At 53.9% G+C, this 12,441-nt stretch overlaps 1 protein-coding gene across 2 annotated transcripts in view; it reads right to left on the reverse strand.

Moving 5' to 3' along the window:
• CMIP (c-Maf inducing protein) overlaps positions 1–12,441 on the reverse strand; it is a 224,038-nt gene that overhangs the window by 27,648 nt on the left and 183,949 nt on the right. For both annotated transcript variants that reach the window (XM_032853888.1, XM_032853889.1), the window contains 3 exons: positions 10,780–10,860; positions 4,704–4,807; positions 3,029–3,133 (listed from right to left, as the gene is read on the reverse strand). In XM_032853888.1, coding sequence (XP_032709779.1) covers positions 3,029–3,133; positions 4,704–4,807; positions 10,780–10,860 — 290 coding nt within the window. The remainder of the gene's footprint in view (positions 1–3,028; positions 3,134–4,703; positions 4,808–10,779; positions 10,861–12,441) is intronic.

Genomic DNA, 12,441 nt, shown 5'->3' on the forward strand with positions numbered 1-12,441 from the left:
AAAACAAAAAACAATGCCAGGGCCATCCCAATGAGATCAGAATTACAGTGGATGGGGCCTGGGCACCCCCCCCTTTTTTTTTTAAGATATAAGGAGTGTTATGCTGACACAACAAGAACTTGCCAGAAGAACAGTGCCCCGGCTGCAGCGTGTGCCAGTGTCCTTGGTGAGAATACGCCACCACAACCGAACCCGAACTATTAAGGTGCCATCATGGACTATGGAGTTGGGAAGGGACGTGCTTCCAAATGCAACAGGGCTCTAGCACACCCGGGACAACCAAGTTCAGCTTCGTGAACTTTCCTTGTGTGACTCCAGACAGTGCCAAACACTGTGGGGCTCCAAACAGCTCCCAGCTGAGAACCACTGACCTACATCAAGATGGGGACATTTCGAGAAACGCAGAGGCTGCTCTCATGCCCTTCAGCTACACCCCGCCTCAAAGGGGGGGGGGCGTTCTTCTGGCCCCCCCACTACGTAGTCCTTTTGCCTGTTCTTGAAATTCCAGGAAAAAGAATCACACTGCAAGTATCTTTTGGGTCTGGCTTCTTCTGTCTCGTTTTGCCTTAGTGAAATTTATTCAGTTTGCTTGTTGTTCTAGTTCATCCATTCTTGCTACTCCATAGTGTTCCTTTGCGTGGACAGACCCCGACCATCCATCCACTCTCCTGTCGTAGGACATCGGAGTGGAGGCAGATTTTAGTTAGGGGCTGTTACAAATAACGCTGCTAGAACATTCCTGTACATGATGAATGAACGTCCCCAAAGCTACGAGCAGCTGGGTCACAGGGCACATGCGCGCTTAGCTGCTATTCTGATCTTGTAAACTCTTCCCAGGTGATGGATAGGCGGCCAGGGCTGAGATTCCCTGGCACAGACCCCGTCAATGATGGCTCTGGCTTCTGCGCTCACAGCCCTGACCAAAGCTCGCTGTAACTCCTTGCTTGCTCCCTCGCTACTCCTCCATCTCCTGCTACACTGTCCGCTCCGGAGGGAAAGGGCTCCATCTAGGTGGTCACCTTTGTGACTTCAGCCCCTGGCACGTACTGGGCTGTCACCAGATGAGGACTGAGAGAATGAGAAGGATGAGAGCTGGCTGTTGCTGTCCCCAGGCCCCTGTCTGTACAACTGTATGCACAGTTCCTAATTCTGGTTCTTTCCCCCTCTGCCCTTCTCCTGGGGTGGGTGTTGGGAGAGGGGTTTCCAGAGTTCTTCTGCTTCCTGCTCCTGAGTCAGGAAAACCTGCTCCAGGGCACCTGGGCAGGGCTTTGAGGACACGGAAAATTCTGGGAGTTGCTGTTTCCTGCTGCTGCTCCTGCCCCTGCCTAGTCCCAGGTCAGGCATCCACCGAGTGGGCCCCGGGAGGCCAAGATGAGTCATGGCCTCGGGAGGAAAGGGAGCCTGAGAATGTGGGACACTCCTAATGGTTTCCCTGCTTCCTAGGGTGGCCTGAGTTAGAAATGCATGCGGACCGGCTCCAGAGCTACAACGTGGGAGGCCAAGGGCGAGTGACCGTCCCTGCCCAGAGGGATGCTGGGATGGTCGCACAAGCCAAGTGCTAGCCTTTAACCTTCTGCTGCTTTTTTTTGTTTCTTTTGCTCTAATACAACATGCTGTAGGGCACAGAACAAGCGCGCGTGAATGACCTGCATGACGTCTTCATGTTGAGGCCCCAGGGGTTCTATCACCTTCTCAACGGGGAAATGACTCAGAAGTGGACAGGTCCCTGCTGAGTATCAGGATCTAGGGCTAAGGACACTGAAAAGAGTAATCCTCCCTTCTCAAGTTCTGTCGTGAGAAAATATGCCCTTAATAAAATTTTGTGGCACCTTCCCCAAGACCTCAAAGTACAGTGTTTGTTTTAAGAAGCTTCATTTGTATGATTTTCTGTGTGTCAGAATGTTCCACTGCCTTCTCTCTAAGGACTGAAATATACTTCTGCTATGCCCCCAGCTCTAGCTACACACATTTTGCTCCCCTGGGAGTTGTGCAGTGTACCACCTGAACAACCAGACAGGGAGCTTCAGCAGATGCTCCCTGATCCTGCACATCGTATCCTCTCTAAAAACCCCAGAGGTCACTGTTTAAAGTTCTACGCAAACTAGTGGTAAGTGCGTCACCCTGCATCCCAGGAGTGAACCTCGGGAAAGAATGGAAGCTGGTAAGTAACTATACCCCAGTGCCATCATCCCTCAGGGGAATGACTCAGGCATGATCCACAGTCTCCTGGGAGGTCCCAGTGGGGAACGTGCAGGTGCCTGCAGTGGTCATCAGACTCTACTGGCTGTCCTCCCTTCTCGGGTCCCCTCCCAGAGCTTCCTTGGGTTACGTCCTTAATAAGCTGCTTGCACCCAGACCCTGGAGGACCCAAGGCAGCAGCCCTGCCATGCCCCTTTCTGGCCAAGCTCTAGTACATGGCTCCATTTTGTTTTCTCAGCCTTTGCCCATTTGCCTTGATCTTGCATATTGGACACCAGCTCCCCCAGGAGCACCCGAAACCGTGCCTGACATGCACAGGTGCTCAAGAAATCCACATGCACCATGGGCAAAAGGAAATTCTGCCAAAGGAGACAAGGGGAAAGGGAGAAAACCTCCTGCTAGTCCTCGTGCACACACACATACATGCACGCACACGTTCACACCCCCCACGCACACCTGCACCAGCATGCACGCATCTCTCTCTCACATAAGCCCCACGTGTCGCACATGCCAGGTGGGGAGAAACCTTCAGAATCAATCACTTGCTGCTAAAGCCGAGGGGACACGACAGCCTCACGGCTGCCCATGCAGATCCCCAGCGTTTGCTTTTCCAATGACATCCCCAGGTTTAGGGCTGGCAATTGGGGAGCTCATGGGATTGGCCAACATACTTGAGGCCGTCCCAGCAGACGCCACTCCACCTCCCTGGCCTGGTCAAGGCACGAGCCGCCCTCCACGGGGACCCGGCCCTTCACTGTCCCCCACTGTCCCCATCCAGAGGTGGTGGCAGGCTCCCACACAGGCTCTCCTGGGGGCAGCGGGGACTGACCTGTTGATGAACTCTTCGTAGCAGGAGTAGATGGCAGCCAGGCACACAGCCACCAGGTTGGGCAGGACCCGGGGGTGGGGGCAGTGCCCCGTGGGGCCGTGCATGCTGGAAGAGAGCAGAGGACAGGGGTGAGCAGGCCGTGGCAGCAGTGGCACTCACGCTGGGAGGCAGCAGGGTGGGGGGGGCGCCCGTCAGGGTCGGGGGTGGAGGGTGCGCTGAGTTCTTTGCTGGGCATTTGGCAACACTGGGATCTAGGTCCTGGCTCTGCCACGTGCAGGCGGCACAGAGCCAAGCTCCAGGCCAGGGGCTGTAGATCCAGGGTGCCAGGTTCAAATCCACACAAGCGGGTCTTGGTAAACTACTTAAACTTGCCATGCTCAATTTGCTTAGCTATCAAATGGGAACGTGGCTCCCTCCCTCAATGGGTTATGGTAAGGACCCAGTTTCTAATTCATGGAAAGAGCGTATGGCAGTCCTATATCCTGGGACAGTTGTATTTATGCCTGTGGGATCTGGAATCATGATTCCTAATACCACATTTTAGTCTCACAAGAGGCCTGCTTTGAAAGAAAAGTGATTATGGTCGCCCTGGCCCAGCACAGGGCCTGGGACACATTCGCCAAGTCCTCCCTTCATGCTGGCTACTACTGTTTATTATGGCTAGCTCTGTGCCTCAGTTTTCTCCTCTGTAAAATGGGACCAATACTGTGACTCCCAGGCTGTTTGGAGCCTGGGAATGATATCTGTAAGTTCTGGAAAGTCACTGTGGCCGCTGAGGACGAGAGAAGCCTAACCTGAAAAAATTCGACAAACTGCAGCTGGGTACTTTAAAGGGACCCTGAAGTCACCAGGGCTCCTGCGGAGAAATGCTTGCTTTGGATGTAGAAATGCTTTGTGAGTTTCGGGTGAGTTTATTCGGGAAACACATAAGCTCCAAAACCAGCTTAAACAGGCTATTTTGATTTTCTTCAAAAACGAGAGGTTGCTGACGTGTGCAGCCCACGGACACAGTAGCTAGCGTTGACGGGCATTAGCTCACTAAACCGGCACACTAACCAGATGAAGTGAGTACGATGGTTCTCATTTTCCAGATAAGGAGACAGCGGCACAGGGAGAGGCTTTAAAAATCAAAGAAAAAATAAGCCCTCTCTTCCAAAACCCCAGAAGTAAGTAAGAACCAGAAGATCTGCTTTCTTCTTCCCCAGTTTGGGAGGTGGCTGTTCTAGTCCCTAGTGATGCCTCTCCGGGGCCAGCGAGGGATTGTCTCCTGACGTGCTCAGCACTCATAAACCAAAGGGGTGTAAGGTGTGGGACCCGTGGAAATAATCCTATTATTTAGAACTGGTACCATTTCCTGAGTTCCTACCGTGTGTCAGGTACTGTGCTAGGAGCTTCCTTATGTATCTTCTTGTTTAATTACACAACAACCCCTGCAGATAGGGGAGTAAATAGGGCCAGAGAGGTACAGCAACCAGTTCAACATCACACAGCTAGTAAGTGTCTCAGACCACATGTGGTTGGGAGGACCCAGGTGACAGCTCCCCAGAAGATGATGCTCGGGGCCTCTGAATACAAGTGGACTCTCTCCGGGCATCAAGGGAGCAAGTATTTCTGGGCTGGAGAGGAGAGCTGGCTGGCAGGCAAGGTGGGGAGGGGGTCCAGCTGGGAAACCCACCTCTGAATGAACTTCTTCACCACTTCCATCCCCGCGTTGAGCTCGTTCAAGGCGAGGATATACTCCTGAGTAAACAGCCTCAGTCGTGGGCACTTCCCAAAGTCCTACAGAGAGAGCAGACGGGAGAAGCTGGGACAGGCCGCAGGGGAGGCCGGGATCCCAGAAGGGGCAGTGCGACCCTGCTCTGCTCACAACTGCTGGTGTGGAAGGCAACGGGGAGACAACTAGCCAACTCCACTTTCTAGAAGGCACACATTTTCCCTTCGAGAACCTGGCCTCGTCACGCTCTTGCTTACACCCTTTGATGGCTGCCGGGGGAGAGCAGCAAATGCGTCCTGACCCGGAATGGGTTCCGGCACTTGTAGCGAACTCACTGGCACGGCACCGATGCGCCAAGGCGTGCTCAGCAAAGAGACCAGCTGGGGCGTCCCTTCCGCTCAGTGGGGAGGGGGCCTGCGCATGTTGAGCTGGGTCTCCCACAACCCCTGGGAAGCCACAGATGCCACAGGCCCCACAGAGTTTCTGGACGCCTGCTTTCTGCGAGCTATCACCTGAGGCCACTCAGCACAGCCGGGGCAGGAGATGTCCTGTCTGGGGCCATCAATTTTGGAAGAGGGCTTTGGGACTTCTTGGGGGTATGGAGGAGCCAAACGTAGCCCCGGACAAGTGTAACTCTAAGTGTCCCCAACCATCGTCAATGAAAAGATGCCTGTTTCTTCTCCCGAGCAAGAGGGCAGGAAGGAGGTCCAAGAACCAGACATGGCCCCAGGGTGAAGATGGCTCCCAGTCATGGGCTTTTCAGCTGGCTCCCTCATGCTCTAGACCCCAGCCAACCCCTTGGTTCCAGAAAATACTTAAGGAGCATTTGATGACCTTATCCTTTTGGTTGTAGAAAAAGCTACCCTCATATGGCACATGGAACCAAAAAAGCAGAGAAAACAGATGGATAAGCTTGAAAAAGGCTGGCTGGACAGGTAATGGCGTGTGTGTGTGTGAGAGAAGTGGGGTGTGGGAGGAGGTGTGTTTGTGTGCGTGTGAGATGAGACGGAGAGAGAGAGAGATGGGGTGTGGGAGGAGATGTATAAAAGAAGATGTATAAGAGTGTGTGTGTGAGAGACGTGGGGTGTGGGAGAAGATATGTGTGTATGTGTGAGAGTCATGGGGTGTGGGAGGAGGTATGCGTGTGAGGGAGACATGGGGTGTAGAAAGATATGTGTGTGAGAGATGTAGGGTGTGTGAGGAGGTGTGTGTATGTGTATGAGAGACACGGAGTCTGACAGGAGATGGGTGTATATACGAGAATTGTGGGGTGTGGGAGGTGGTGTGTATGAGAGACGTTGGCTGGGTGAGGAGATGTGCATGTGTGAGAGAAGTGGGGTGTGGGAGGTAGTGTGTGTGTGAGATGTGAGGTGTGGAAGGAGGTGTGTGAGAGGTATGGGGTATGGGAAGTTATGTGTGAGAGACATAGAGTCTGGGAGGAGGTGTCTTGTGTGTTTGTGTGGGGGGGGGACATGGGGTGTGGGAGGAGATATGTATATGTGAGAGAGAGATGTGGGGTGTGGGAGGTTGTGTGTGTGTGAGATGGGGTGTGGGAGGAGGTGTCTGTGAGAGGTATGGGGTGTGGGAGGTTATGTGTGAGAGACACAGAGTGTGGGAGGAGGTGTGTGTGTAAGAGATCTGGCATGTGGGAGGTGTGTGTGTGAGAGACGTGGGGTGTGGGAGGGTGTGGGAGGGTATGTGTGAGACACATGGGGTGCGGGAGGAGGTGTGTGTGAGAGACACATCATGTATGCGTGTGTGAGGCTTATGGCCTGGGAAGGGCGGTGTGTGCCCTGGAGAGTGCGTGGCTGGTGTGTGTCCGGGGATCCGTGTGAAAAGGGCACAGGCAGGAGGGAGGGAGGGTGAATCTGCTTAACATCAGGGAAAGGCCCCAGCCCCCAGGGCCAAGGACGTCTCCATCCACCGGCTCAGCCTGAGCCCCCGCATCTCACCTCAGCTGACGCCTACTTAAGGGGCACTGAGCAAGGGCAGAGGGACTCCCGCCTGCTCCAGTGAGTGGCATTCCTGGACACTTCTGTTTTCTTAGCTTCCCCAACCCGGCGCACGACCGGGGCAGGAGGCAGCGTACAGCTGAGAGTGGAGAGGCCCATCTCCTTGGTGGCTGCGGGCTCAGGGACTTGTCAGGAGAGGAGAAACGATGGCCAGGAAGGGACCCTGCGTCCTTCCCCACATTCACGGGTGGGGGCAAGGGCTGCCAGGTCGGCAGTTCTGTTCATGTCCTGTGGGCGGGGTTTTTAACGGTCAGGAGGGGCGCGTCAGCGTGCTGAGGAGGGTGGCCCGCAAGACGTCAGAGGGAAGAGTCACATCTCCAAAGTCATCGGACTTCTTCTTGCCCCCACTAAGTGGAACCCCTCAGTAAAGGGCAACGGCATCGGCATTCTAACTTAAAATAAAACAGCAGAGACTGTCTTCCCGGATCTAACTGATTCTGAGGGCCCTCGAGAAAGTTCTGAGGAGAACACGTCCCTCCCACGCCCTCCTGCCAGCTCCGAGAAGCGAGTTTCTAGAGCTGCTTGGTGCTTCTTCACCTGGCGTGAAGAGGCTGAATTAGAGTCCTCAAGATACTGAAGGGGCCTCGTCTGCTTCCATTCTCCCCACCGGGACGATGCTCGTCCATGAGGACGGCAGCAGAAGCCACAGGGGAAGCTCAGAAGGAAGATACGAACCTGTGTACACACACACACACTCACACATGCTCACATGCACACACACACAGCCCTGGGCTAGATAAGGCCTCTGTGTGAAGAGAAAACTGAAACTTGACTGTGCTTCCAAACTGAGGGAGACATCTCAAGTCACCTGGTGCCCTGGAAAACGGTGACAGGAAGGCTGTGTGGCCCTCTCGGGGCCTCATAGACTCTATTGTGGAGTGAGGGCTGTAACCACGGATCTCTATGGCCCCCTTCCACGTCTAAGGGTTTAGAAGTCCATGAAAACTGCTTCAACTCAACTCTGCTAAAGATAACTGTCCTTATCTCTGCTGTTAGATTTCTGGAGAGTCAAGGTCATTTTCTTGGAAATGAACATCATAAATGGGTCTCATGGCCTTCCAACATGTGGGTGAGGTACATTTTACCTTTGGAAAAGCTAAAAACGCTCCTCTTGGCAAGTAGGGTGGTCAGATCACCCAGTAGTCCGCTAGGGACCGCAGCCACATCTTCTTGCCTCCCTTGCTATAAGAACACTCTGATGGGTGGCCTGTGGGCACAGGGACCGTGGTCATTCTTGACAATACAGTTTAACAAATTGTTTAGAATCTCCAGCAGAACATTCTAGAGGACTGCTTCCATTTGTATCTAATTTTTATTTCAGTCCAACGAGTAACACTGAGACTCTTCTCTAAGATTCAATGTACTCATCTAGGAAATGGGACACACAATCTATTTGCAAAAGATGAACCCTGAGGACAGGGGAAGCTCTGACATTTTAGAACACCTCTGCGGTCTACGATTTCCTCCAGCTCCCAAATGCTCCAGTGCGTCCTTGGTGAGAAACGCTGCGCGCGTGGTCAACAGAAGCCACTGCTCGTGCGATGAGGACAGTTGTGAGGCTGGTGGCAGGCTAGGCACACCCACTAACCAGTGACTAGACTCCCCACACCGGCCAAAAGCTCCAGCTCAAAACAGTACGTCTGGCTTCCCGGGCCTAGCGGAAGCCACGGTCACTGCCTCACATGCACCTGCCATCCACGGCCCTCTTCTGACAGAGTTCGCGGCAGGTCATTGGGCGCTGACGGCAGAGAGCAGCCGTGAAGCTTTACGGCGGCCCCAAGCGCCGGGATCACTTGGGGGCTCTTCAAGCGTCAAGTGAGGATTCATGCCTGGAGGGCTCTGATCTCTGCCAGGCCATAACAGATGCTATAAACTGTGGATTTGCCCTGTCACTGTTCTGAATTTTATCCAGAAAATTATTACATGGTCAACACTGTAGGCCCATAAAACTCACCAAATATAAGGGAGATGTTGTTTGGGACTGGCTGTGGGAGGCGGGCCTGAATTTTAACATTTTTCCCTTCGGAAGTCAGATGTCCCCCAAAGAAGCGTTCTTAGACAGCCTCCTGATGACCACAGACTACGTGAAAATGTTCTTCCGTGCCCGAGGAGGCCTGGGCCAGGACAGGACACCTGGGGCTGGGGCTCTGTCATCGATAAGCTGTGACAGGAAGGTCCTTTGCAAAACGAACTCTAAAATCTCTGCTCCACACTCTGAAAGGGTACAAGCTTCATCTCCTACCACCTCCACTGTGATTTTAAAGTTAACAATTGGAAGTCTTCTCCTCTCAGAAGCCTGAAACCGGAGAATGCCCCTGAAACTATAAAAGCCCAAATTAGGGCACAAATTCACACTCTCCACCACTACCGCGGGGAACGTCTTTGTTCGTCCCAGGAAAGAACTGGATGGAGTAATCCTCTCCCTGCATTCAGGAAATCAGAAACACATTTATCTCAAATCAAGGGGGAATGTCGGAAATAAGCAGCAACTCAGCTATGGGGTGACACTGCTCCGGGGAGGGAACGGTAGAGAGGATCCGCATGGTGCCAGCACCGTCAGTTACCAGCGGCCGCCGGGAATCCTGGGTTGAGACGGACTCTGAAGCTATCTCCGGGCTCTGCCGGAACAGTGCTGCAATCGACTCATGATGTCTGCCATGAGTGTGGGATGGGGTGGAGCAGCACACGTGCCACACGCTTCCAACCAGACGGGGATTGGGGGTTGGTGTGGAGACAGCTGTTTTCACTGCTGAATCTTGACAGGGCAGGGGGCAGTAGTCACAGGTACCCCACCTCTGATTCAGCGCCCCAACGTGCGCTGCAATGACATCACTGGCTCCCCATCACCAGGTGCCTTGAGTCCAGGCTGGGGGCTGGCTCGGGAGAGCGCACTGGAACACTGGTCCTCACTTTCGATGGCTGCTCCTTGGCCCCCGTCATGAGCACTCGGAACTGCTCACCGGTTCCCTGAGTGATCTACGGAGGCTTTCTGGGTCCCCGCCACCTCATCTGGGAAAGGAGGTCCTGGGTTTTCATGAGACTTAAATGACATGGGACACGCTTGCAAGGTGCTCGAAAAGTAGCTAAGAGTAGATGTTAGTCACTCTCATTCCCAGCTGTGGCCCCTGGGGTCAGTGAGTGTGCTCTGATGAGCCTCAGTTTCCCCATGTGTAACAGGAAGAAAGCAGTATTTGCTGCTTTCGCTGAACTGATGGGAATGCAAAGGGGCCCTGCAGACCGCCAAGCCCATACTCAGATTGCTTCTGTTTCCCCTGATGACTTTTTGTGGTTCCAGGACCCCATCCGGGACACCCTGCTACATGTAGTCATCTTGCGGCCTTAGGCTCCTCTGGGCTGTGACAATTTTTAGGCTTTTCTTGTTCTTAACATCCTGGACAATTTTGAGCAGTGCTGGTCACGTGTTTTACAAAATGCTCCTGAATGGGGACTGGTCTGATGTTTCTCTCAGGATTAGACAGGGCCCATGGGTTTGAGAGAAGAAGTGCCCAGAGGTACGGTGCCCTTCTGACACTATATCAGGGTGCCTGCCCTCACGTGACTTGTCACCATGGCTGGTGACCGTGAAACCGTGACCCGCTAACTATGGCTGTCACTGTCAGGTTTCTCCATCATATGGTCACTCTCTGCCCCCTCTGTCCCGTGCCTCTGGAAGGACACCGTCCGGACGGCCCCCACTGAAGCCGTGAGGCGCCCCACCCCCTCCTTCTGGGCAGAGTGTCTGCAGACGCTTGTGACTCTACACACGGGGAACTTCTCTCTTCTCCCCTGGCCACACTATTTTTGTTATTTTTACTGTGAAAAAGATTCTTCCCATTGCCTTAAGAGAAGAAAATAGAGCCGAGGAGGACAGGCTGCACGAACACCCCAGCTTCAACAGAATCCCAACCCCGTTCCTGGCTGTCAGGCCAGGCCAGCCAACCCCGTCCTCCACGTTTTGGGGAATGGCGAAAGGCTGGGGAGAAGTGAGAGGCCGGCTTTGAGGCCTGGGCGTCAGGGGAACTCACCATGTTATGCTTGAGGATTCTCTGGACCACGGGAGTGAACACTTCGATGACCACCATGGACCGGGGCCGCTCTCTGCAGTGCTGGGGAGACAGAAGGGCGTGGTCAGCACTGAGCCTGGCAGGTTTCAGCCGGAGCTGAACGGGCCCCTGAAGTCCGGGCCTCGCCTGTGGCTCTGAGACCGTGGGGCGCCTGGGGGGCTCCGTTGGTGAAACATCTGCCCTCGGCTCAGGTCAGGGTCCCAGGTCCCACATCAGGCTCCCTGCTCAGCAGGGACTCTGTCTCTCCCTCGCCTCTCTCCCAGTACATCCTCTCTCTCTAATTTAATCTCTAAAGATTAAATCAAATCTGTAAAAAAAAATTAATAAAGTGAGAGTTCATCAGCTGATACGGGCAGGCGCACACTTGGACAGGTCCTGACACTTTGCAGCACTGAGATGCAAAGCACGCGGTCTAACAGAGGAGTCTCTGGGAAACTGGGTGCAGGAATGCCAGGAGTTCCGTGTCTGGACACCAGAATCTCGAAAGTCCTGTGGCTTTCCAGCTTTCGCTTTGATAGGCTGACAGCAGCCTTCAGGCCATCAAACGCGACTCACCATACTTCACTTCATCAGCACGTTCTGTTTGTCAAGGCCTTCGGGTGGAACAGATAAGGCCGCACCAGGCCAACACATTTAGAACCTGCCCAGGCCTGAAGGCGCTGAGTTTCTAACCCCTGCGTGAGGACCCTGGACTTGGGAGAGTAGAAATCAGGGCTTTCCTGGGAAATCTAAGATCAATGAACTTTCCTCGATGTGGTTTGGAGAACGGGCAGGCAAGGCTGCCCAGGCGTGTGGAGTGAGCTGGCCCAGGGTGGACCCAGTGGGGGCGGCTTCATTCCCCTCAAGCTCTCCTCTCTGGACAGGCTGCCTGTGGGTAGGGCACGGAGGCTGGGACTCGGACCCTCCCACAGGGGAAACAGCGTGAAGGCTCACGGACCCCCTAGGCTCGGACCCCTCCCTCCAAAGGACGGGGCAGCCTTCTATTTCTATAAGGAAATGCCAAAAAGAAAGGTTTCTTCTACATCATGAGTTTTTAAACCGTGCTACCAGGAACCTCCAGGTATGACTGACTTTGAACAAAGGTCCACTGTTTTAGAACAAGAGTTTGGGGGCGCCTGGGTGGCTCAGTGGGTTAAAGCCTCTGCCTTCGGCTCGGGTCATGATCCCAGAGTCCTGGGATGGAGCCCCGCATCGGGCTCTCTGCTCGGCAGGGAGCCTGCTTCCTCCTCTCTCTCTCTGCCTGCCTCTCTGCCTACTTGTGATCTCTGTCTGTCAAATAAATAAATAAAAATCTTAAAAAAAAAAAAAAAGAAAATAGAACAAGAGTTTGAAAACCATGAAATCTGGGAGAAACCATACAGCTTGAGAGGAGAACAAGGAGCAGATGTGGATTAAATCGGACAAAATATTGAGAGAGGAGATGACCTGCTGGGACAGGAAGGAGGAAGGAAGGAGGACCCCAAGCATATGTGGGGACGTATGACCCCACTCCGTGTGGGGAATGACGCCCCCTGGTGCCAGGGGCCAAGAAGGCCCATATTTCAGTAGTCTATAGTCCCACCGAGGCCCCAGGGAGGAGGGGGCCTCCACTGAGCATAGAAGCCTGACGCTTTCACACGCACA

The sequence above is a fragment of the Lontra canadensis genome, unplaced genomic scaffold (genome assembly GCF_010015895.1).
Source record: "Lontra canadensis isolate GAN:19392208 unplaced genomic scaffold, GSC_riverotter_1.0 scaffold8, whole genome shotgun sequence".
In the NCBI taxonomy this organism is placed as follows: Eukaryota; Metazoa; Chordata; class Mammalia; order Carnivora; family Mustelidae; genus Lontra; species Lontra canadensis.